Genomic DNA, 26,710 nt, shown 5'->3' with positions numbered 1-26,710 from the left:
TAGCTGTTGGTAATTCAGTTCTGTTCATACTTTATTAAGACAGAAGCGCTGTCCCCAGTTAATCAACTCTACCTCTTTGTTTAACCTCCCTCTGGGCCACTGGTCTGTGTGTGCTTTGTATTTCCTGATAATAGATGCTAGATAATGCTCGGTGCATGCTTATTTTTTTAAAGATTTATTTTTATATTAGAGAGCATTGTGCACACACAAATGGGGGGAGGGGGAGAGGGAGAGAGAGAGAGAATCACTCAGCAGGGAATCTGATGTGGGGCTCGATCCCATGACTCTGAGATCATGACCTGGGCTGAAATCAAGAGTGGGATGCTCAACCCACTGAACCACTCAGGCACCCCAATGCATGCTCATTTTTTTTATTGCCTAATTTGTTGAAACTATATTAGAATGTTTTAGAGCTTTCAACTGTAAAAGCAGATTTTAAGACGTTTCACTCTGAAGAACTCTCATTATTATTTCATTTCATTTCATTTCATTTTATTGAGGGAGAGAGAGCATAGGGACGCACGGTGGACGGGGAGAGAGAGCATCTCGGGCAGGCTCCACTCCCAGTGAGGAGCTCAACATGGGGCTCAGTCTCACCACCCTGAGATCATGGCCCAAGTCGAAATCAAGAGTCAGACACTGAGCCTGACTGAACCACCCAGGTGCCCCCGAAGAACTCTCACTTTTTTTTAAAAAAAATATTTATTTATGATAGTCACACAGAGAGAGAGAGGCAGAGACACAAGCAGAGGGAGAAGCAGGCTCCATGCACCGGGAGCCCGACGTGGGATTCGATCCCAGGTCTCCAGGATCGCGCCCTGGGCCAAAGGCAGGCGCCAAACCGCTGCGCCACCCAGGGATCCCAGAACTCTCACTTTTAAACAAAAATTTTACTTAACGAGAAGATTTCAGTTAGTTATGGTTTTGTCTTTCAAATTTCGAAATAATTACAGTTTCACAAGAAATTGTACAGAGGAAATATACCCTTTACCTAATTTCCCCTAATGGTTGCCTCTTAAGTAATTATAGTTAGCTATCAAAGCCAGGAATTTGACATTTTCTTATATGTATAAAAACATTTTTTGTATATGTATAGTTAAAATTTTGGCAGGCTAATAAATAAAAAAAAAAATCAGTCCTTGAGAAATGACCACTTACCTGATGAATGCATGAACCTAATGGTGGTACCTACTGATAAAGTTCCTTAGGATACCCTTACACTTCCTCACTGAGTATTTAACGTGGTGGATTTAAAGGAATTTACACTGATTACCTGAAAAGTTTAATGGATCATTTTAAGAGAAAGATTGTGGTTTTGGAAAAAATCACACTCCCTCTAGTGTCCTTGAGCTCTGGCCTTGAGAATCTTGATTTTCTGACCCTATACTACTGTCAGAAGATCCCCTGCCCATTGCATTGTGTCACCCTGTCTCCCTTGCTTCCATTTTGTCTGAGTCATCTGAGGCTGATCGTGTCTGCGCTTTTTACCTAGACCTTGGGGAGGGGCACCCTCCCAGCTCTGAATTCTTCCCTAACCTCTGCAGGAACAGCTCCCCCAAAAATGGAGGGCAGGAATTAAGGGAAATGAGGCTAGGCCTTCATTCTTTGGCTAGGTAATAGGAGATGGGGAGCACAGTGGAGCAGGGTTGAAGGTCTGGGATGAGGCATATGCACAGATTTTCAGGTGGGAGGGACCTGGGGAGCGATGGGAAAGTTGGGAGACCAGCAAGTCCTCGAGGCACCAAATGGAAGAGGCTGGCCTGTATAAGTCTGATGTGTTTTTTCTGTAGTCCACATTGTGGTACTGTTCCCTAACCTGCATCGTGGTAACATTCTCATCCACATTTTATTGGAATTGTATGCATCTCTGCATTTTAGATGAAAGTTGATTTTATCATTCGTTCATTCATTCACTCATTCATTCATTCATTCATTCATTCAGTATTTTTCCACCGAACACCTTTTACCTTTCAGGCAGTGTTCTGGGCACAGAGCATACAGCAATAAATAAGACAAGCAAAACTTTTTAGGCCTTCTGAAGCTTAGGTTCCATGGGGAAGGCTAGAGAATAAAAAGTTACATAGGTGAAATAAGTTGTCTGTTACAGGGGTGATACATGCTAAGGAAGAAAAGAAAAACGAGGAGAAGGGGGTAAGGATTGAGCTCTGCAGGGAGCGGCTGTTATTTTGGGGAGAGATGCCAGGAAAGGTCACCCTGAGAAGGCGATATTTGAGTCAACATCAGAACGAACTGAAACGTGAGTGAGGGTATTTGTGAAGGAGGGTTGCAGGCAGCAAGAAGAGCATGGGCAAAGGCCCTGGGGCAGGCTAGGGTAGCCAGAACTTACACCTATGAGAAGAAAGTATGAGAAGTCAGACTGGATGTAAAAATACTGAGGCTTGTTCTTGTGATAAAATCTTGCTCCCTGTACCTCCTGCTCTAATACCACTTCTTCTGAGTGTTCCCTGAAGGTGCAAGTTATTTGGAACACTACCATGCTGCATAAGGAAGTGATGGTTGTTTTTTTTTTTTTTTAAGATTTTATTTATTTATTCATGAGAGAGAGAGAGAGGCAGAGACACAGGTAGAGGGAGAAGCAGGCTCCATGCAGGGAGCCCAACGTGGGACTCTATCCCAGGTCTCCAGGATCATGCCCTGGGCCGAAGGCGGCACTAAACTGCTGAGCCACCCAGGGATCCCCGGAAGTGATGGTTTTAATGAGTTTAAAACTGTGGCGGTTTCTGGCTTGCGATTGAGTGTTCTTCTCCTAATGCTCTTCTTTTTCATTTCTGTCCTGGTTTTTGCATTTTAGCGTGACCTTAATCTTTCTTCCCTTACCTAGCAACAGTGTTGATGATCGTGTCAGTGGGGTCCTACTGGTCACCTGCCTTTTGCTTTTGCTATTGAAACGCATGAACATTTACTGACTCCTTGTCTGGAGGAGAGCACTTCCAGCCTCTGTAGAGGCTACCAAAGAACTGAACGCTGCTTTCTGCTCCAAAGCAGCTTCCTGACTCACAGGAACAGAGCAGGTGCGAATGTAAGATACAAACTGACTTTTTTTGTTTGAAAGAAAAATAAATGATGGGGTCAAACAGAGAATAGGGAGCTACCCAGAGTATGGAAAAAGCTGGCTTTTTACATTTGTACAGGAAAAGGATTAGAACCTCCAATGCACCAATGCTCTGGGGGTGGCCTGTGAGGCACCCTGAAAGAGGAGACTGTGTCTGTCGGATGCCACGAGCAATTTTAATTTTTCATGCTGAGTCCCCCACCAGGGCCAACTGCACCGCTCATGGTTCTCACCGACCTTTCAGGAAAAGCTTTCAGATTAAGGGGTGTTTCAACAGTCCCTAGAAACATATTTTTCTTGAATTGCTTCAGACTTCCTGCTGACTCCGCTTAGGTCATCCCCTGAGAATTTCTCTTGGTAGGATTTAGGAGATTTGGCAATCATCTCTAAATTCTAGTTCCGAAGATAAAAATGGCTTCTTTCCTACCTTGGCTGGCTGAAAAGAATCCCGCTACTAAAAATGCTATTAATATAACAGGCCCGTCAGAGTGATGCATTGGGTGCTGTAATTCTTGAAGGTTGGGGCCATTTCCTTGAGGAAACCTCTCCTGAGGCTTTTAACTTGATTGCTTTTCTGTTGGCAGAAATGGGCCTCACCAAAAATTTGTTATTGGGAATATGCCTGTCAATTCTTATTTGCAAACTTTTGATACGTGTGACGGAAGAAGGTCCTCCTAGTGGACGTGAGGGGACAGTTGTGCTTTTCTCACACTGGGTTTCCTTCACCATCATTCTTTCCTTCTGTTAAACTTAAACCTGTGTGATTCTTCAAGTGGAACTATGCCTAACACTTTTTCTAAGCTTTTCATTATTTTTTGGCAAAACATATAGATACGTAGACACATCCAGGTATCTTAATGTACACTTAAAAAAAATCCAGAACTCTAAGGAATGCATATTGGCTTTTAGTTATTGAAATGCTTATTTACTGGAGCACCTGCGTGGCACAGGCACTTAAGCATTCTGATGCCTGGTTTTAGCACGACCTGAGGGGCGTGATTTCAGGATCGTGAGATCGAGCCTCACATCAGCCTCTCTCTCTCTCTCTCTCTGCTCCTCCCATTCATGTACACTCTCTCTCTCTCAAAAAAATAAATATTTTAAAAAAGGAAGAAATGCTTATTTATTTATTTTACTTTAAAACCGGAGCACATGATATTCTTAAGAATATAGTTCACATACGTGGTTATGTATGAGTAGCTGATGTTTTTCTTTTCCCTCTAGTGAATTGAGTTGCGTGCGTGTATGTGGGTTTTTTTTTTTCTTTTCTTTTCTTGCTTCTTAAAGACGCCAGCCAGAGAGGCATGAGCTTATTAACTGTTCTGAAATACACTTGCTGCCAGGAAAAAAGGAGATTCTCCTTCTTGGAAAGTTCCCTCTGAGAATCACATGATGTGTGACCTGGTAGGGAATATTCCAATATGGGAATCGCTTAACATCTGGTGCCTTGTATGAGCTACCTCCTAGCTCACGGAGACATGAAATGGAGGTTTTCCCTTCCTGTTGCCACCGATTTTGTTTCAGCGAAGATGTGCTCCTCAGAGCTGGTGCTCTGTTTTAGACTGAATAGTGAGATTATAGAATGAATCTTAATCAGTGTGAGGATGAATTATAGTGCAGGGTGTTTCAAATTTTGTCGTGGTCATAGTCAATTCATCCTGTTTCCCCCCATGCCTTTCACTATTTTATCATTTACCTTCCTTGGCTACAGTATGAGTTTCCTGAGAGTAGGGAATGTGTATCTTTTGTTCACTGTTGTATCTCTGGCTTCCAGAACAGGGTAGGTGCTCAGTATACATTTTCTGAATGAATGACTATGTAGGTGGTGGGAAGAATCAGCTCAGGAATATGCCCAGCTACTATATTTTTCCTCTTTTCCTTTCTGGCCACTTCTCTGTGTGTATCTTAAGTGCATACAATCTGAATGGTACAGAGAAAGAACAGAGCGAGGAGAATAGGCTGAGAGAGTCACAAGTGGTGAGCTTTGAAGGTTCCCACTGTGGGTAACAGTCACCAGGTCAGTGAGCGAGGCTGGAAAAATGTGAAGGAAGGACTCGAATTAACCTGGGTAGCCCCAAAAGGCTGAATCACATTTAGTGGTTTCATAATGTGAATTTCTGTTTGCAGGGCACTCTGTACCAGATTAATGTGCTCAGTTTGGATCTGCTCCCAGAAATAAACCCATTAGTCTGCTGCTAAGCAGGGAGCGGGGTTTCTATTTTGTCATGCCCATCTCTCTCTCTCTCTCTCTCTCTCTCTCTCTCTCCTCTTCCCACTTCACGCCCCCTCCAAAACACCAAAAGTTAAGGTGTTTTTTTGTTTGTTTGTTTTTTTGTTTTTAAAGAATGCTGCTGTAGAATTTAATTGAATTTCAGGTAAAAAGCCCATTCTCTTTTTGACTTCGATGAACTAGGAAGAGTTGATCGGACTTCCCATCTGGAGTGTTTCCAGTTTTGATTGATTTTGAAGTACAGGTGGAGTGTGAATCAAACAGAAACATTGAGAAGGGGGGGAGGTTATCCAACGCACCTCCGAATTTTATGATTGCTTTTTGAAATACATGTAGTTTCAAACGGAATGTGACTCATGTGGTCCAGCGCTCCGTTTGTGCTTTCAGGGTTTTCAGTTTATGGATAGGAGTGGAACTTTGTAAAGTACAGAGTTTAGGAAGGAACGCAGGGGGTGGCAGCCCCATGAAAGCATCATATAGGCGGCGGGCACCATGGGCAATTACCTTCCGGGGAAAGACAAGTTTGATTCTCTAAGAATCTTACTTCAGTTCTCATCCCCCTTCTCAGGAGGGCCAGTCTCAGTGGGTGATGTTAGTTCTCGCCTGCTCCCGTATAAGGGTCCAAGCACCTGCCAGGCGGGTAGAGGGTGGTGCCCTGCTACCCGCCCTGCACCCTGAGCTCTGTCTGTTAAACTGCCTGTACTCCTTGATGACTCACTTATCCCCTCCTTTTTTCTCCCCCTAATGCTACAGACCATAAAACCATGGGAAACGCAGAAAGTCAGAATGTAGAGCATGAGTTTTATGGAGAAAAGCATGCCAGCCTGGGGCGCAAGCACACGTCGCGCTCACTGCGCCTGTCGCACAAGGCCCGGCGGACGAGGCACGCGTCCTCGGGGAAGATGATCCACAGGAACTCCGAAGTGAGCACGCGGTCCAGCAGCACGCCCAGCATCCCCCAGTCGCTGGCCGAAAATGGCCTGGAGCCCTTCTCCCAAGAGGGCACCCTAGAGGACTTCGGGAGCCCCATTTGGGTGGACCGAGTGGACATGGGCTTGCGACCCGTGTCGTACACCGATTCTTCTGTCACTCCCAGCGTAGACAGCAGCATCGTCCTCACAGCCGCCTCTGTGCAAAGCATGCCAGACTCGGAGGAGAGCCGGCTTTACGGGGATGACGCTACATATTTGGCTGACGGAGGCAGGAGGCAGCATCCCTATACATCCAATGGGCCCACGTTCATGGAGACGGCGAGCTTTAAGAAGAAACGCTCCAAATCTGCAGACATCTGGCGGGAGGACAGCCTGGAATTCTCACTCTCTGATCTGAGCCAAGAACATTTAACAAGCAACGAAGAAATCTTGGGTTCCACCGAAGAGAAAGACTGCGAGGAGGCTCGGGGGATGGAACCCCGGGTGAGCCCCCGGCAGCTCAGCACCTGCCAGCGTGCCAATTCCCTGGGTGACTTGTATGCTCAGAAAAACTCCGGGGTGACGGCGAACGGGGGGCCCAGGAGCAAATTTGCGGGCTGCTGTCGGAACCTGGTGTCTGATATTCCCGACCTCGCAAACCATAAGATGCCACCAGCTGCTGCCGAAGAGTCTCTTCCGTACAGTAATTATAACACACTTCCCTGTAGGAAATCTCACTGTCTTTCTGAAGGTGCCACCAACCCACAAATTAGCCATAGCAACAGCATGCAAGGCAGAAGAGCAAAAACAACTCAGGTAAAGTGATCGAAATCTGGTTCAATATTTTGGAAATGGTGCATGACTTTACGTGCATGATTTTGCTCCCGGAAGGCTCCCCATCTTTTGGTTGATTGTACCCCGGGTGCCCGGTGGCTGCTGCAGCTGCTGCTGCTGCTCCTTCCCCAAGGATTTGCCTCTGCTCTGCTTCGCCCCCCCAATCCCCCCACGGTTCGGTGGCTAGGGGTGGGATTAAGGCAAGAGTGTGTGTGTAGGGGGTGATGTGGTGGGAGTGAGAATAAAGCTGCTAAGTTCATACTAGGGAACCACTGCCTCTCCAACTCGGATCTTGAACAGCATCCCGCATGTTCTGAGTTTAACTTTTCACACCCCGGGCAGGTGGGCATGGTGGGTTGCGGACTCTGGGAGTCCCTCTCCAGTGCCGCAGGTGGGAAGAGGTTCGTCAGAAGCTCCTTTGAGGAGGCATTTTTGATTCAGGGCGGGCTCTGGTCATTTGTCAGCTTCTCTCAGAGGTTGGCAGGCTTCCTGCCTTACCAGGAGCCATTTCAATTTCCTGTTCCTTGCGATGCTGGCCAGCCCTGTCTCTGGAGGGAGGTGTAGCGGAAGGAATAACAGGGGTGGGTTCCAGTTCCTACTTTGCAGCCAACTAGTTGTTTGACCTTGGGCAAACCCTGATTTTTAGCTGCTCCTCGGGAAAATGGGAGTAAAAACGCTCAAGTTGCTTGCTCCCGGGGTCTAGGGCAGGAGAGGATGGGTGTGAAGACACTTTTCAAAGGTTTTCTAAAAGTGCGTTGCTAGCGACAAGAGCAACTCGTCCCCTTGATGGGTCATGATACTCCCAAGGGCCTAGGGACCTGTCAAGCTCTGCTGCATGCTTTTCTGGTCCTGCTGTTCCCTGGTGCCAAGTTCTGGGAGTGCCGGCTTGTTGGGGATGGGTTGGTGGTGTGCAGGGGTGCTTCAGATCAGAAATCCAGATCAAGCCCATTTGCCATGAAAGGCATGTCAGCCACCGGGGTGACCGGCTAACAGTGCTGCGGGCAGCAGTAAAGCAGCAGGTGCCTCCGACCTGACCAGTAGGGGATGGTGCTGTATCTCTGGCGCTGCTCTAGTACAAGTCAAACAGGCATTCCGAGGTTAAGTTCTCTCAGAAAGGTTGGGTGGGGGGTGGGGGGTCTATATATAATGGCAAATGGTGGGGAACCCAAGGAGGAAGCAAAGAAAATTGGCCTTACACTGTCTGTGTTCTTGCTGGAGAGCAGATTTTTACAATTTCCAAAATCTCAGGTTTCTAATTTTATGTTAGAATTTTAAATTCTCATGTACAAGTCATCAGGGGATAGTTTTTTTTTTCTTTCACTATTCTAGATTTCTGTATTATTAGAATAATTAAAATTTACTGTATGTCCCTCCAGGTTTCTATGGGCTACAGGAAACTTTTGGACCTCTCTCCTCCTTTTCTTGATAAGATTATGTTTAACTGTGCTAAAAATACACGTAACAGTTACCATCTTGACCGTTTTGAAGTGTTGTAGTTCAGGGGCATTAAGTACATTCACACTGTGGTGCACCTGTCACCACCATCCATCCCCAGAACCCCTTTCATCTTGAAAAACTGCAAGTCGGCGCCCAGTAATCAACAACCTCTCAGCGCCCCCCCCCCACCACCTAAGCCCATGGCCACCCCCATTCTATTTTCCATGTCTATGAATTTGACTAGATAGGGATTCCTATAAGTGGAATCAAGTAGTATTTGTCTTTTTGTGACTGGCTTATTTCCCTTAGCTTAATTTCATCCATGTTGTAGCAGGCGTCAGGATTTCCTTCCTTTTTGAGGCTGAATAATATTCCAGTGTCCTGTATGCGGCAGGGTTTTTTTAAATCCATTCATCTGTTGGAGGACGAGTTTTGGTGATGGCATCTGAGTCAGGCATCGTGGTCGCCTCATGTGGTTCACTTGGGGCAAAACTCTTAAGTCTCTTGAAGGCTTAATTTCTTCATCTGCTGGCTGGGGATCGTAGTAAGGCCTTTCGAGACAATGGAATGAAATAACACAGTGCCTGGTACTTTGGAAGCAGCCAGTAGGGGAGAATTTAGTAGCTGCTCTGTTCACTGTTCGTGGCGGTAGAGAAGTTGAGGGCTCAGGGGAGTTTGGTGTTTCTATCAGAGTCTTGTGTCCTAGAAGCAGAGTTGTTGAAAATGTTGACTCTGCACTCTGAGGAGGTAAGCATGAAGATGCATCTAGATGCATCACCTGAAATTTTTAAAAAAGATTTTATTTATTTATTCATGAGAAACACAGAGAGAGAGGCAGAGACAGAGGCAGAGGGAGAAGCAGGCTCCCTGCGGGGAGCCCGACATGGGACTCGATCCCAGGACCCTGGGATCACGCCCTGTGCCAAAGGTAGACACTCAGCCACTGAGCCATCCAGGCGTCCCTCATCACCTGAATTTTTACCCATCTGTTTTCTGGGGTGAGGATGTACTGGGGAAGGCCCAAAAAACAGAATAACCCCACTGTGGTCCTTTTGCTGCCACCAGGAAGGGCTACTCCTGTTCTGTCAGTTTGGTAAGTTGGGAGACAGGTGAGATAGGTGAACTGGTCTGAGACCTGAAAGGTGCTGAGGGCTCTGTCTTAAAGGCAAGGCCAGAATGGTTTTGCAGGGCTGATATGAAGAGAGGGTCTCCTGGCCTTCAGGATTCAGGGAAAGGGACATTGATATAGACAGTTGAGAAAGGAACATTACCTGTGACTGTCCCCTTTACCTGGAGCAATCCCAAGTTAGTATATATATAATGTGTTTTTTTTTCTTTTTTCTTTCTTTCTTTCTTTTTTTTTTTTTTTTTTTTTTGTAGGGAGGGGCAGAGGGAAAAGGAGAGAGAGAGAGAATCAAGCAGCCTCCACGCCTAGTGCAGAGCCTGAGGCAGGGGCTTGATCCACAACCCTGGCATCATGACCTGAGCCAAAATCATCAGCAGATGCTTAACCCACTGAGCCACCCAGATGCCCCCGGTTAGCCCATGTTCTGTGTGAGATCAGAGGGAGGGTGTCTGGCTGTATTCTGGCTCTCCAGCTCCATGTCTCCACCGCCGGGGACAGCTGGACCCCTGGCTCACCACACACACACCCCCGCTGGTGGGGGTTTGAGCCTTTGAGTCACGCCTAACTACACCCAGAAGAGAGGGACAGCGCAGTTCTCTCCTTCTGAGCGGTGCCACTGCAAGCTCTCACGTGTAATTGTTATATGAAATTTCCATCTCTGGCTTGCCGCCTTCTAAAATTGTTAATCTATGGAAGTGAGATCATCCAAATGTGGTGTCTCAGAAAGTCACTGCTTTGGCAGCTTCATGTAATGCGGAGCGCAAGGGACCCGGCCTCCGGAGAAGTCCATTTGCATCCTGGCTGGCTCTTCACTGACCCGTGTGACCTTGGGCAAGTCGATCCATCCTGTGTACCCCACAGGCTCCTCCTTCTCTGTCCAGGGCAAGTGACACCGGTGACAGGGCCATTAGGGGAAACAAGTGGGTACCGAGCATGGAAGCCTTTTGCGGAGTCTAGAAAATGAACGGAAGAATTATTTTCGTATTGACTTTATATGTTGAGTGAGGCTCTTTAATGACTTGAAACAAACCCCAGAATTATGCACAACACTATCCATCCACCCACGCTTCCTAGTCTAAGTTTGGCGTGTTCATCCAACGCGATTTCTTGAGAACCCACTATGTTCCAAACAGTGTATTTTAAGAGACAGTGGGTGTGGAAGCTTCCTTGAAAAGAATTCTTTTTTTGTGCTTTTTTTTGTTATTATTGATGGTGGTGGTGGTGGTTATAGTTTCTGACCCAGGGGATCTCTTCAGCGAGCTTGGATTGGAGATGTTCAAGTTCTCTCATCTGCCCTGGTGACGTCGTTGAATCTGTAACAGTCTGTCAGCAGTTTTCCTCCTCAGGAAAAAGACTTTCTGGCAGACCTTTGGCCCCAGAGCATGGCCTCTGAGCCTGGGATGAAATATGTTTTGTCGGAAATAATGTGAATAACTTCATTTGATTTAAAAATGATCAAAAAAAGAGTTTTTGATCATTTGCCCTGGTTTTGTATTTGTTCAGTAGTTGGACATGTTATTGAAATACTAGAGTTCCCATTTAGGTTTTAAAAAGTGACACCCGGGCAGCCCCGGTGGCGCAGCGGTTTAGTGCCGCCTGCAGCCCAGGGCGTGATCTGGAGACCCTGGATCGAGTCCCACGTCAGACTCCCTGCGTGGAGCCTGCTTCTCCCTCTGCCTGTGTCTCTGCCTCTCTCTCTGCATCTCTATGAATAAATAAATAAAATATTAAAAAAAAAAAAGTGACACCCAGGGGCACCTGGATGGCTTAGTGGTTGAGTGTCTGCCTTCAGCTCAGGGTGTGATCCCAGGGTCCTGGGATTGAGTCCCACATCGGGCTCCCCACAGGGAGCCTGCTTCTCCCTCTGCCTGTGTCTCTGCCTCTCTCTCTGTGTCTCTCATGAATAAATAAATACAATCTTTAAAAAAATTTTTTGAAAAGTGACACCTATTGCATGTCTGCCACACAGTGAGTACTGTGGAATTATTTGTTTATTCAATGTGTGTGTGTGTGTGTGTGTGTGTGTGTGTATAAAATGTGTAAAAATGTGTCTTGCAAGTCACTTTGGTATTCATTTGTTGGGTGGGTTTACCCACAGCACCTAAAGCAGAGTTTACTTGTATAGATTCCTGCAGAAATACGGAGGAGAGGGGATCCCTGGGTGGCTCAGCAGGTTAGAGCCTGCCTTCGGCCCAGGGCATGATCCTGGAGTCCCGGGATCGAGTCCCACATTGGGCTCCCTGCATGGAGCTTGCTTCTCCCTCTGCCTGTGTCTCTGCTTCTCTCTCTCTCTCTCTCTCTCTCTCTCTCTCTCTCTCTGTGTGTGTCTCTTGTGAATAAATGAATAAAATCTTAAAAAAAAAAAAAAGAAATACGGAGGAGACTACCCCTTGATTTACTGGATGTATTACTGGTCTTTTGGACTGAACCTGACTGTCTCGATATTCCAGTGGTTTACCAGATAGAGTTGGGGCAGCCTGGTATCAAGTAAAGAAGTTCTGAAATCCAGCAGAACCGAGCTTGTTAGTTTGAGTCCTGTTTTCTGATGGTTATATAACCTGGATGGATCTTGGGGCCTCTTTGCTCAGGCTAATGTGAGTTCCACAGGGGAGTGAATTTGAAACTCTGGCTTGCACAAGGTAGAAAGTCAGTCAGTAATGATTATTAGCTGTGATGGGAATAGTTTGGCTTAATATTTCAGAGCTCAGCCCTCCCGTGGCTCGGACTTCCAGTGGGTGAGGCACAAAGAGAAAACCGCCAACTGATGGAGTGTCTTTTATCCAGGTTCTGTGTTTCAAAGGGAAGCTCTGGCTTGGGGCCATTGTGCATGACTTGTGAGGAGAGCTCCATTCATCCACTTAGGAGATGAAAGACTGGGAGCAGCCATATGGAGAATGTCTCAAGGAGCCACAGCCTTGACAGCGAGGGGTCCCTGCTCAGCGCCCCTTGTGGAGATGTGACACTGTGGATTGGTTTGTGTGTTTGTGCAATTTCTGACCCCTTCAGTGTTTCCAGAAATCCTTCATACCACAGCATGGGGAGTGGAAATGATGTAAGCCAGGGCTCTTTGTCCAGCCCCTTTGCTTTGCATGGGTATCTAAAGACATTAGGTGACAAGGTGTCACAACTGGATTGAAATCCAGGTCCCCTGACTCACTGGCCAGGGTCATTCTTCAGAAGCCCACCCCCTACGCCGTACTACCTCCTCATTCTCAAACAGATTCCAACTCACGTGTCCTCAGATTGTAAGATCCAAGTCCTCAGTTCTGGTACAGAAGCAAAAAAGGGTGATTGGCTGAAAAGAACATAGGAATGTCCACTACCGTAGCCTTGACACAGTGGTTCCTGAGAGAGGTGTCCATAGTAGCTTTAGAAGAAAGCCCTTCTTTCATGTTTGGAAAAGCGAGTCGCAGAGTCCGTGATTTCAGCAACGAGGGGGGTGCAGCATTGTCAGAAGAGGATCTTGAGTTCCTAGAAAAGTTGCATTGGTTTTAAAATTTTGTTTTGCTTTATGCTTAGCTTAAATGGCTCAGGGATAGCTATGTTTCCTGAGCTGAAAACTGCCATCAGCATCCAAGAGATTCTTAACCTTTGGTCACAGACTCCTTTGAGAATTGGATGAAAAATTTGGCCCTTTTTCTCAGATAAACACATGGACCACCCTTCTGCATTCAATTTCAGGGGCTCCATGTGTTCCCCAAAGTCCATCTAGAAGCTTCTGGTTAATAACCTCAGGTTAATTCTTCACGAAACAACATATCTTCATATAAAATTTATTTATTTATTAAATCCCTCTTTTCCTTCCCTTCTCTTTGGACTGTTTGATGCCTCTTTTTTGCTTCCTCCCTTGATCTTCCTTTTTCTGGCGTGTAAGTCAAGCAATGAGATAGTTGTTTTGAAAGCAAGCCCATCCATTTTCAGCAGGCATATTCACCTCTTTGCCAAGATCTTCTTTTGGGGAGTAGGAGGATGAATAGGTAGTTGAGGGGTGGCTCTCTTGGCCTGGTTGCAAACCCCTCTATACTCGTAAAAAGTATGGTAGATTCCAAAGGGCTTCTGTTTATGTGGGTTATATCTATAAATATTTATCACACTAGAAATTGAAACAGGAAAGCAAAGAAAAAAAGAAACTTGTTGATTCATTTTAAAATAGTACCAATAAACCCATTACAATATTCACACAAGTAACTTTTTATTTACTTTTTAAAAAAAATTTCCTGGGAGCTTGGGTGGCTCAGTCAGTTAGGCATCTGCCTTTGGCTCAGGTCATGATCCGGGGTCCTGGGATTGAGTCCTACATCATGGGATGGGGGGGGGGGGTCCTTGCTCACTGGGGAGCCTGTTTCTCCCTCTCCCTCTGCCTGCTGCTCCCCCTGCTTGTGTTCTCTTTCTCTCTCTCTTTCTGTCAAATCAATAAATGAAATATTTTATAAAATAAATTTTTGTATTTTCTAAAATTAAAAAAAATTTAAAAATAAAAAAATTGGAAGACAGGTGTTATTTTATATTTTGCAAATCTCTACAATTTCTGGCAATCAGAAAAACCTGGAGTCTCCTAGTGGCTTCTGCATTCACTCCCTTGTGATATACTATTTGAGTTGGACTATAGGGGGAAATGTGGCCTTGCTCCAGTAGTTGGAAGAGGAGGGTCTGAGGGGCCTCCTGAAATTGGTCCACACTTTGAGAGCTGCCCATTTATGCTAATATAGGCTGGGGAAGTTTAGGTCCTCAAAATTCACATTTTTAGTTTAGTGCTTGAAGAGGGGACTGTCTGTGTCTCCTGATGAGAGTGCTGGTTTCCTAGCATCACTGAAAGAGGAAGCAGGACTGGAATTGGGAACTTAGAATCTGCTATGAGGCCTGCTGGGAAGGCCTCAGAGGGCCTCCATGGAGCCCCAGGTAGGAAAAAGCCAACAGGCTTTTCATCGTCATATGGGTCCAGTTTGCTTTAGACGATTGCTGACGAATATGGGCCATAGGATAGGCCATCTTTTCTTACTTTATCTACTTTTGAAAAGAGTTAAAGAAAAAGATTTAAATTAACTCTGGTTACATCCATAAATGACACAAGAAAACTGGATTGCTTGAAGATTGCAAAGTTCAGCTTGACATCTAGGACCGATTAGTCAGCTCAACCATAGTGGAGCGTGAGCTGAACCTGGAAACGACTAAACCCTTAAATGAAATTAAAATGTAATCCGTGAGAAACTGTTCTTATTTTGAGATTATGGTGGAAAATGAACAGCAGTGCATTCACGCAAAGGTAGGCTTATATTTATTTACTTTTTTAAGGATCATTTAAAAATATTTTATTTATTTATTCATGAGAGACACACAGAGAGAGGCAGAAACATAGAGGGAGAAGCAGGTTCCCTGGGTGAGCCCAATGCAAAACTCGATCCCAGGACCCCAGGATCACAACCTGAGCCAAATACAGATGTTCACCATTGAGCCACCCAGGTGCCCCTAAAGAGATTTATTCATTTGAGAGAGAAACAGAGCATGCGCAAGCAGGGGGAGGAACAAAAGGAGAGGGAGAAACAGACTCCCCACTGAGCAGGGAACCCCCACATGGGGCTCCATCCCAGGACCATGAGATCATGACCTGAGCCCAAGGCAGACTGTTAACCAACTGAGCCACCCAGGTACCCCACAAAGGTGGGTTTATTTTTCTGAAGGGCCTACTCCATGTCAGACACTGTTCTTGGCGCTTTGGGATATGTCAACAAGAAAAGATCCCTGAGCTCACGGAGCTAGTTTGGGGTGAAATGGGGGTGTGTAAGCAGAAAACAGCAAGCAAGCACTTGACATGCAATGGAAAAAAGAGCAGGGCAAAGAAGATAAGGTAATGGGAGATGTGGGAGGCGATTGGAGATGGGATGATCAGGCTTGGCCCCCTTGAGAGGGCAGACTTGGGAGTCAACCGTTGATCTGTAAGGTGGGAGCATGCCTTGTGTACTTGAGGCAAAGCAAAGAGGGCAGTAGGTCTCGAGCAGAATTGGGGCAGAGAGAATGAGATGCTGCAGAGCAGTTGGCCTGGCCATCGGAGAAGGGAAAGAAAAGTCTTCTAGCTACAGAAAGGAGAGACGTGAGCTGAGCCTCGAAGGGTATGTCCTCCTGGAAGTAAGAACACTTGGGAGCAGGTTCTCCCATTTCACTGCTGACTGGTGGGTACGTCCAGTGTGAAGAAGGGACACCCCCCGAGGGCTTGGAGAGGCAGGCTGAGCAGCCTCCACAAGGCTCCTGGGAGGTTTACCTAGCAGCAGCGGCATACAGGGTACATTGAGGATGGTAGAAGAACGAGCGCTCAGTGCTGAACCATGGCATGGGTCTAAGAAAGGACCAGAGCCCGCGGGAGAGTGATACATCATGGGCAGTGAGGGGGATGGATGACTATACAGTGTGAGGCACCTACGTGGAAAAACAGATGCAAAGAGAGAGGATGATTCATTGACTTAGCTCTAAGGCAAGTCAGTCCCCAGTCTGGAATCACCTGAAGCAGCATTGCAAACTTTTACCAACTTACTTCTGGCCCCCTTTTTAGCAACAGTAAGAACTCTAGGTCCCCTGGTTATGATTGAGAGAAATTTTGAGTCACTCCCATTGGGGATCATTAGAAAAGCAGGGGAGATGTGTGGGAAACATAAAAAGGCATGAAGAGTGTGTTTTGGGAAAGGAAGAAGGGGGAAATAGCCAGATTTTAGGGGGCTGATCGTGGGAGGCCCGCTGGGTCAAATATACCAACTTCAGAATTTGAAATGCTGAACGGTGCTGGACCTTTGGGTAGAGAGAGAGGAAGAAAAAAGCTTTACAATGATGGAAAAGTAACACTGCAGTATTTCTAGCAAATCAGGAATGACAGGGGCACCTGGGTGGCTTAGTGGTTGAGCATCTGCCTTTGGCTCAGGGCATGATCCCGGGGTCCTGGGATCGAGTCCTGCATCAGGCTCCCCGCAGGGAGCCTGCTTCTCCCTCTGTGTATGTCTCTTCTTCTCTTTCTGTGTCTCTCATGAATAAATAAAATCTTCAAAACAAATTAGGAGTGGCAATTATCAGTAACAGTGCCCAGTAATTATTCATTGACAGTGTAGGAAACATCACCATTTTCTTAAGTGATGAGGCTGTCTCGTGAATGTGAAAATAGGGACTTCTTTGGCTCACACCAGCCTTGGTTGCCTGTTCTCCCATTTCCTCAGCAGCAACCTTCCATGTTAGTGCAGGGCATAGTGAGTGAGGTCACACTGCCTTCTCTCCTTGGGCTGAGATGAAAGAAAGGCTGAAGGTGGAAATGACAATCATCTTAGTTAACACTTTTGAGCAGACACTATGTGCTGGGTACAGTTCCAGAAACCTTTGTTGGGTTAACTCAATTTCACAGCATCTTACAGAGTCTTAAAAGGGCAGATAACTATTGTAATCCCCATTTTCCAAGTGGGGAAACTGAGGCACCGATTGGTTCAGAGTAATTCCCCTAGGATTGGTACTGACAGTACTGAGATTACTAAGGGAGCGTGTACTAAGACTATACCTACTATTACCAAGGAGAGAACACTGGGAACCACAGACAATATTCATGGGTGTGCATGTGTGCGGGAGGGGGTACTTGCATTTTGGGGATAAGAAGCAGATGATAACTCAGGGGAGGAGTATTTTAGAATTTAACAAGGCAAAAATTGTTCTAATTCATAGCTTCTGCAGGCGGAAATTTCCTCAACCTGCTCAAAGTCCATGAACTCTCTTTTTAGCTTCCCTATATAGCTATATGAACGCAAATCTGGATTCATCAAGGAAATTAAAGTAACCAGTGAAATAGTTTCTTTTTTTTTTTTAAAGATTTGATTTATTTATTCATGAGACAGAGAGAGAGAGAGAGAGAGAGAGAGAGAGAGAGAGAGAGAGACAGAGACACAGGCAGAGGGAGAAGCAGGCTCCATGCAAGGAGCCTGATGTGGGACTCGATCCCGGGTCCCCAGGATCAGGCCTTGGGCTGAAGGCAGCACTAAACTGCTGAGCCACCCGGGCTGCTCCGAGAAATAATTTCTAATCACATTCGACTTAAAAGTGGCCAATTGATCTTACTGTCCTTGGATTGTCCCAGGGCTCTTGAACTTTGTGGCTAATTACCTTTTCAAAACTTGTGTTCCCCTGTCATGGACACAGAAAACCTGTCCCTCAAAAGTATTTCTAAGTTGGCCCATGAGACCACTGGAGCTTTGCCACAAGGTATCATTAGCCCACATTCCTGCTGAGTGACCCTTAAGTTTGCCAAGGCAGTGAAAATGGGCTTTAAATTTGCCCTCACCAGGCAGCCTGGGTGGCTCAGCGGTTTAGCACCACCTTCAGCCCAGGGGGTGATCCCGGAGTTCCAGGATCGAGTCCCATGTAGAGCTCCCTGCATGGAGCCTGCTTCTCCCTCTGTGTCTCTGCCTCTCTCTCTCTCTCTCTCTCTCTCTCTCTCTCTCTCTGAATAAATAAAATCTTTTAAAAAAAATTTTGCCCTCACCTCCTCCATTTACCAGAGCTTATTTAAACGTTTGTGGCCCAGCTCTATGACTACGATCACTCTGGCCTAGCAGCTGTGGCACGCTCTGGGCGACAGCTGGCCACTTGTGCATCCGATAGGAAAGTGCATGCGTTCCTGCTGGGAAACTGCCAATGCCATGGGAACTGGCGAGTGCTCTCAAAATCTGGCTTGGGAGGATTTGTCCAGGGAGAGCAGGATTTAAGAGCCTCTATACCCCCTGAATGTTGTGTATAATTGGAAACCTCTTCAGTGGAGTGTTTCTAACATGAGGAGAGTTGATTTTGAGTAATTTCCAGGAAATCTTGAACTGGATCGTGCTTCGTGTTGGGAGTTACTTCTCTGGGTAGCTAGAGTCTTACCATTTCCCTTGAGTTCCTTTGACTTTTGAATTAGAACTCAGTATTTGATCAGGACGTCTGGGTGGCTCAGCGGTTGAGCATCTGCCTTGGGCTCAGGGCATGATCCTGGAGACCCGGGATCGAGTCCCACATCAGGCTCCCTATGTGGAGCCTGCTTCTCTCTCTGCCTGCGTCTCTGCCTCTCTCTCTCTCTCTCTCTCTCTCTCTCTGTGTGTGTGTGTGTGTCTCATGAATAAATAAATCTTTAAAAAAAAAAGAACTCAGTATTTGATCAAATACTAGGACCTATCAGATGCTAAGATGTCTCCTGCAGTAGGAACATACCTTGCATTTGCTACAGACACTGCTGAGACTCCCATGGGACTCTCCTAGGGTTGGTCTTCTGGATTCCCTGCTGCTGGGAAGAGTGGGGGACATTTCAGGGGCTTCTGAGTATGGGGAAAATCTGGTTTCTCAGGTGTGAAGTGTCCTTGAGACCGAGGTGGGTAGGAGGAGGAACCCTTGGAAAGATGACCACTGGGAATGTTTGCATGAGAATGGTCCTGACTTTCTTCGGAGCTGCTGGAAGGTGCATGGCCATGATAGGCATCCAGCATTTGAGAGTGGCAGGGCATTTGGGATGCAGCCTTACAGGGATGCCTGGTGTTTTTCAAAGTGTGAACCCAAGAGCGCAGGGTGATGTATGAAAATATTGAATCACTATATTATACTCTTGAAACTAATACAACACTATGTTAACTAACTGGAATGAAAATAAAAACAAAGTGTGAACCCAGAGCCTCGTGTCAGAGTGTCTAGCTTTGGTTTGTACTAGAGATGCTGCGACCTTGTACATTTCCATTTCTCGTGTGGCTCCTAGGCATTTGGGTCACAGTTCTACGGATGATTCTTTCCAGAAACACAAAGTTGGGGGTTACTGGTGCATGGCCTCTCATGGACCATTCAGGTGTTGAATAGTGCCTCTGCTTAGGTAGTACTCATTGCCCATGATGCTAGAGCTTGGGCCTCTGAGTATTTGGGACATCCCAAGCTTCATGACCATATTGGGGCTGAGGCTGGGCAACTATCATATTTCCCAACAGGCTGGGTCACATATAAGTGGGAGATGTGTACCACTGAGCCTGCTTAGTCACTTGTGGAGACAAGGTGGAGTCAGCTTGGATAATAGATCCAGAGCATTCCCCAGAAGTTACATGGGTTGCATGCTCTAAAGGTATGCAAGCTCAGCTAGGGCCAGCAGGCCTCTTATCTGGAGTAGTCACTTCTTTACTTAGGCTAGTGGCCATCCCAGAGTTGAGCACAGAGCCTGGGCCACTGCAAGATTACAGCATCCGTTGGCATGAGCAGATGTTCAGGTCTGGCAGAGAGGTGAGTGTCTACCAAGGTCTTAACTCTTAGTTTCTGTAGAGGCCTCAGGGTATTCTGTAAAGGGGTAAATGGTTTGTGGGAAAGTCGTAGACTGTTCAGACACATGCTTTTGAGGGTTTGGCCTGTCTGGTCTCTGGCAGCCTCCCTCCTCCTCTTTCATCTCCTCCTTCCTCTTATCCCCACTTTGAGATTTGAGCTCTTTGCCTGGCAAGCCAAGGCAAATAGATAGTCACCTAGCTTTTGCTGGGAAACCCTGGAAAGGGTATTGTTGACAAAAGAGTTGACTATTTAGACAGAACCTGGTCAGGTGCTACTTGCAGTGGGGCTGCCATAAAATAGTGGAAAAGGTGGTTGGAAGTGTGGGTTCCAACTTCCAGTCTGCCACCAGCCAGCTTGTGAGTTTCCAAGCCCAACCGTCCTCATCCATTAATCAAGGGGAATGCTTTTCAATGTTCCTTCCTATTTTAGGGCTCTGGGAATTAAAAGATGCTTTGAGTCCATTCTCTCCCTTGTTCTGAGGTCTTTCTCTTATGGACCAGGGAGGTTATCAGCATAGCTTCTCTCTCTCTCTCACAGAGAACTTCTCACCTCTTTGCATTTTAGAGGGGAGTTTGTAATGGATTCCTTCATTTCTTCCAGAGAAAGACTGAGACACATGAAAATATGAATCCAGATGTTTAGGAAATTCACCAACTCTTCATCTCCCACTACTCATGGTTGTCTTCAATAATCAGTAATGGCAAATTTCCTTATTGTCTTATTGACATGGTCAGTGTCCTTGCCGGGAGAAGTGGGAGTTCTTAACCTTGTTTTTCCTTTTATATAGAGCATGTTTATCCGCTGGATCTGGGTCCTGCATGACCCATGTGGGTTGGTAGCTAGCACAGTGATGGGACCAGTAGTTACGGGGCATGTGCCCCTGAGCTGTGCCCACAGTTTTTTTTTTTTTTTTTAAGATTTTTATTTATTTATTTGAGAGAGAGACAGGTGTGAGAAGGGGAAAGAGAGAGAGAGAGAGAGAGAGAGAGAGAGAGAGAGAGAGAGAGAAGCAAATTCCCTGCTGAGCAGGGAGCCCAATGTGGGGCTTGATCCCATGACCCCAAGATCATGACCTGAGCCAAAGGCAAATGCTTGGGCAACTGAAGCCACCCAGGCACTCTGTGCCCAGTTTCTTTATCCCCCCTAAGACTCCCAAAATCCCAGGGCTCTGAATTCCATTGGAAATACAGTTAGTCCTCAGAAGCTATCTTAACTACTTCCTGCTGTCTTCCCTCCTCTTTCTTTCTTTCTTTCTTTCTTTCTTTCTTTCTTTCTTTCTTTCTTTCTTTCTTCGAACAATTTTAGATAGCAAAGAGGACTCCCAGTGAACCTGGAACACCTGGCTGAGGTAGTATTCTCCAGATCTCTCCACTGTAAAATTACTTATTTTCCTCCCTTTGCATACTGTTCTCTTTGTTGTTGGGATTTTTTTTTGAAAGTGCACAATGTAATGATTTAATATATGTATACATTGTGAAATGATTGCCACAATCAAGTTAATTAACACATCCATCACTTCACATAATTGCCTTTTTTGTGTGTGTGGTGAAAACACTTAAGATCTCTACTCCCTTAGCAAATTTCAAGTAGACAAATGCAGTATTAACGATATGCACCACGCTGTACGTTAGATTCCTAGAACTTATTAATTTTATAACTGAAAGTTCTAAAAGACCAACATCACTCCATTTTCCCCACCTCCATCCCCAGCAGCCACTGTTTCACTCTCTGTTCTTTTTTTTTTTTTTTAAGTTTGTATTTATTTATTCATGAGAGACGCAGAGAGAGAGGCAGAGACATACGCAGAGGGAGAAGCAGGGAGCCCAATGTGGGACTCAGTCCCTGGACCCCAGGATCATGACCTGAGCCGAATGCGATGCTCAGCCACTGAGCCACCCAGGCATCCCTCTACTCTCTGTGCTATGAATTCAATTTTTGGATTCGACGTATACGTGAATCGTACAGCATTTATCTTTCTGTGTCTCCTCTTGCTTGTCACACCCGTGCGTGCCCATCTTTTAGTTTTTCACTTAGTATCTCTTCATGACAAAGGTGAAGTTTGAAGTTCTCCCTTAGAATTGACCGAGCGAGATGCTTAGAGATCCAGGCCCGGCACCTGTCCCAGCTCGTGCAGGATTGTGTTAGTTTGTGGCTTGGTTCATTCTGCCCCATTGCCTCTCAGCAAATACCTGAGCCAAAAGCATTCATTTTTATGACAACTCAGAATAGTCTGTTAGCCGTAATTGGGTGCTTGTGAGACCGAAATCTCAAAAAGTGCTTAAATTCTCAAACCATGTCTCACTTTGCCATCTCTTCTATGTCACACCCGTGTTCCTGTTCTCTTCCTTTGAGAAAAACCAGCCTCATTTCTTATCCATAAGACCGTTGAACCTGTCCTGTCCAATATTGCTGTCATTATCCTTCCTTGATTACTAGCATTATTTAATTACTGTTTATGGATATGCCTGTAGCACTTTGGAGCAATTAAGGTTCTGATTTAAGAACAGACCTGTCTGTGTCCCGGAAATGTTCAGCTTGAGAGCAGGGACAGTGCTTTGGAACCTCCAAATGTTTTTAAACTGGGAATTGATACTTCTGCATGTTGGCAGTTGCCCTAAGCTGTCACTTGGCCCAGGGGCAGTGAGTAGCTTGCTTTGGGCTCCTAGCATCCCGGCTTTGAAAGGGCAAGGTAATTGGAGAGCCTGCCTTGGAGCTGTGGGCCCCACAGACTTATTTAGCTCAATGCAGAGTGAGAGGCTGCTTGTTTTCGAGAAGTGAAGCTGATTACAGCATGAGGACTCTTGCCTATTCGTGGGACATGGGTCCTTGCCGGGTGAGTGGGTGAGGCGCTGCGCTAGTTATCTTTATAGGCCCTACATTATAAAACAGACTCCTCACCGGGCCCTTTATTTAAAAAAAAAAAAAAAAGAGGGGTGTGGATATTAGCTGCAAAGACCTTATTATGCATTGTAACCCCCTACCTCTGCAACAGCTAATCAGCCTGCAGAATTTTCCTGGAGTTTTGGGCGGGCTGATGAGGGTAAGGGTACTGAGCTCTCTGAGCACAGCAGTGGGAGCACCTCAATAGCTGAATCGCCAATTAGTTAATTAGCTAAGTCAGATAAATGATGAGTTCTTGGAAGAAGTGTTCCTTGTTCTTTAATATGTATTTCTCGAACGTTCTGGATTGTTCGCGTTCAGGCCAGGTCGGCTTAATGGTTTTCCTGAGCTGCTCTGCGTGCAAGTCGGGTCTGTGTGGGTCCGGGGCTTGAGGAGTAACTGGTCCAGGACAGGCTGGGAGCAGTGGTGCCCAGTGGGTCCCCGGCAGCTCCGCAGCCCCTGGCTGGCTTCTCTGCATGATGCACGTCTTCTTTTTCTCCCTCTCTGCTCCCAAGGATGTAAATGCCGGCGAGGGCAGTGAGTTTGCGGACAGCGGGATCGAAGGGGCCACCACCGACACAGACCTCCTGTCCCGGCGATCCAATGCCACCAACTCCAGCTACTCGCCCCCCACCAGCCGCGCCTTCGTGGGCAGCGACAGCGGCAGCAGCTCCACCGGGGATGCGACCCGACAGGGGGTGTACGAGAATTTTCGCCGGGAGCTGGAGCTGAGCACCACCAACAGCGAGAGCCTGGAGGAGGCCGGCTCGGCGCACAGCGACGAGCAGAGCAGCGGCACCCTGAGCTCCCCGGGCCAGTCGGACATCCTGCTCACCGCCGCGCAGGGCACCGTGCGCAAGGCCGGGGCGCTGGCCGTCAAGAACTTCCTCGTGCACAAGAAGAACAAGAAGGTGGAGTCGGCCACCCGGCGGAAGTGGAAGCACTACTGGGTGTCCTTGAAAGGTAGGCCACTGGGGCACCTGGGTGGCCCAGTGATCGAGCGTCTGCCTTCGGCTCAGGATGTGACCTCGGGGTCCTGGGATCGAGTCCCTCATCAAGCTCCCTGCAGGGAGCCTGCTTCTCCCTCTGCCTATGTCTCTGCCTCTCTCTCTCTCTGTGTCTCTCATGAAATAAATAGAATCTTTAATAAAAAAAAAGAAAGGCAGGTGACCCAGGGCCCTGCCCCCGGTGCCTGATGCACCTTGCGCACCCTCGCGCACCTGTGCACACCATGTGTTTTAGTGACATGGGGCTTGTATTTTATACCAGTTTTAACAAACTGTTTTTATTGAGATAAGAAGGCTTAGCCTGAGATCTACCCGCCCTCTTAAAGTTTTCGGTGTGCGGCACTGTATGGTTGACTGTAGGGCCCATCTCCAGAATGTAATGGTCTCTTTTAACCAAAACGTTCTGCTCCTTGGTTTTTCATTGACTCCTCACTTCCCCCTCCCCGCCAGCCCTGTTTTGTTTTCTTTACTCTTTCACAGTTAAGTGAAGAGGAGCATCACACATCGAGTTTTCTTGTATATACAGCTGCTTCTGGTGACAGTTTTGAGGGACATGTTCCAAAAGAAAAAAGAATTTAATCACTCAAGTTAGTGAAGTACCTCCTAAAATGACTGTTTGTAGGCACATTCATTTGATTCGGATGAAATTATCATATTTTTAAGGTTAAAAAATGATAGAGTGTCACGGATTTCGTAGGGTTCGACCTAATGCTTGTTAGAATGTCTGAGCCATCATAGGTCTGTGAAAAAGCCACTGTTTGTTTGTTTGTTTATTTATTTATTATTTTTGATTTTTTTAAAGATTTTATTTATTCATGAGAGACAGAGTGAGAGAGAGAGAGGCAGACACACAGGCAGAGGGAGAAGCAGGCTCCATGCAGGGAGCCCAATGCGGGACTCGATCCCGGGACCCCAGGATCATGCCCTGGGCTGAAGGCGGCGCTAAACTGCTGACCCACCCGGGCTGCCCAAAGTCACTGTTTTATAATCGCACTTTGAATATATGAGTGTGTGTGTGTGTGTGTGTAGGTACGTGCGTGGGGAAATCACTGCCTTTTCATTAGGAAGCATAATACATTTATATGTTGCTATTCATTGTCATTTTACACTTTTAAAATATGTGTATATACTCTTGTGCATGTCTGCATAGGTCTCAGTAGTGTGAAAGTCGTAACGCATCTGTGAGCTCTGTCTTGAAAAGAATACTTGAAGCCCACTTGGACCTTCTGTCACAAGCTGAATTTGAAACAGGGATTAGGATAAGGCAGGACAGGTTTGATAGGTTAACAAGTATGAAAGATGAGGACAGGAGGAAGTCTGGGCTTGGGCCTACCAGGTGTGATGCACACTCTAGACCATTCGATACTCAATCTCATTAACTGAGGTTGGTGTGAGACCATCCAACCCTAGAGGCACAGAATACCCTTAGCGTCTGCACAGTGATGTGCACTCAGGCCAACCCTTGAAGGACAAGCAAGGTGTAGGTTGGTCCCATTACTACTAATGCCAACTGTTGCTTCAGTGCATCAGTGAGCCAGGCAGGGAGCTTGTTAATTAGACCATATGGTTCCGTGTGTGTCACAGACCCACAATGACAATGCATTAAGTGAGGTAGAACTGATTTCTCTCCTGCCAACCAGAGGCAGACGATCTGAAGTTGTTGTGGTGACTCCTTCCTAAGAGTCAGCCAGGTCCCAGGTTCCTCCTGTTTCGTTGCTCTACCATTCCCAGATCCAGTCCCTCACCACCAGGTCCACATTCCTGCAGAAAAATGAAGTTGTGTTCCTTTGCCCTGTAGTAGGGCCGCTATAACAAAGTACCACAGACTGAGTGGTTTAACAAAAGAAATTAATTTTCTCACAGTTCTGGAGGCTGGAAGAAATCAAGATGTGAGTGGGGTTGGTGTTTTCTGACACCTGTCTCCTTGGCTTATAGATGGCTATCTTCTTCCAGTATCTTCACATGGCCTTCCCCTCTTACCTGTGTCCAAATTCCTCCTCCTCCTCCTCCCTCCCTTTCTTTTTTTTTTTTTTTAAGATTTTATTTATTTATTCATGAGAGACACAGAGAGAGGCAGAGGCACAGACAGAGGGAGAAGCAGGCTCCCCGCAGGAAGCCCGATGCAGGACTCTATCCCAGGACCCTGGGATCATGACCTGAGCCACCCAGGTGCCCCCAAATTCCCCTTCTTATAAAGATAGCAGTTAGATTGGGTTAGGGCCCATTCCCATGACCTCATTTTACTGTAATTACCTTTTTAGAGATCCTATCTCCAAACACAGCCACATTCTGAGGGTACCAGATTAGGACTTTAACATAGGAATTTGGGGCAATATAATTCAGCCCATGACAGGCCCTGATTTTGTGTGTTAAGCAAGCTTCCCGGGTGATTCTTACCCATAATTTGAGAACACCGGTGTTAGTGTCATAGACTGGGAATAATTAGGCAGTTTTTCACTTGGGACGTGGAAGAGGGCATTGTCTGGTTCAGCGATTCCCTTAGGGAATAAATGATATGCAAAGCCAGGGTACGGCATTTCGGAGCCCAGCTGAAGAGCCCGTTAGACGAGGGAGCCTTCACTTTCTTGGTGACCCAGATCTGAGTGACCCAATCTGTCAGGATCCAGGCCCAGAACACAGAGCCGTTGAGCACTTCATTTCTTAATCCTGACGGGTCCCATTATATGGTGACATGCTTGGGGCTGGTCCTTGCCACTCAAAGGCAGAATGTGCTGCTGTTTCTTTCATTAGCAACACTTAGATTTCGAGAAATAGAAAGCAGAGCACCTGGGAGCTGTGGGTAGATTTCTCCAAAGATTCTTCTACTTTGGACAGAATAATTAATTTTTTAAAAAAAGATTTCATTTAGCATTCATCTCTGGGGCATTTCTGTTGGCAACCAATGAGCATACATACAGATGA

The 26,710-nt window shown here is 46.4% G+C and overlaps 1 protein-coding gene across 7 annotated transcripts in view; it reads left to right on the top strand.

The window, feature by feature from the left end:
* TIAM1 (TIAM Rac1 associated GEF 1) overlaps positions 1-26,710 on the top strand; it is a 381,711-nt gene that overhangs the window by 242,075 nt on the left and 112,926 nt on the right. For all 7 annotated transcript variants that reach the window (XM_055313335.1, XM_055313336.1, XM_055313337.1 and 4 more), the window contains 2 exons: positions 6,057-7,030; positions 23,297-23,744. In XM_055313335.1, coding sequence (XP_055169310.1) covers positions 6,068-7,030; positions 23,297-23,744 — 1,411 coding nt within the window. In that variant the 5' untranslated portion in view covers positions 6,057-6,067. The remainder of the gene's footprint in view (positions 1-6,056; positions 7,031-23,296; positions 23,745-26,710) is intronic.

This window comes from Nyctereutes procyonoides, unplaced genomic scaffold (genome assembly GCF_905146905.1).
Source record: "Nyctereutes procyonoides isolate TBG_1078 unplaced genomic scaffold, NYPRO_anot_genome, whole genome shotgun sequence".
Taxonomy (NCBI): Eukaryota; Metazoa; Chordata; class Mammalia; order Carnivora; family Canidae; genus Nyctereutes; species Nyctereutes procyonoides.
This window is presented reverse-complemented; position numbering and strand designations above follow the sequence as displayed.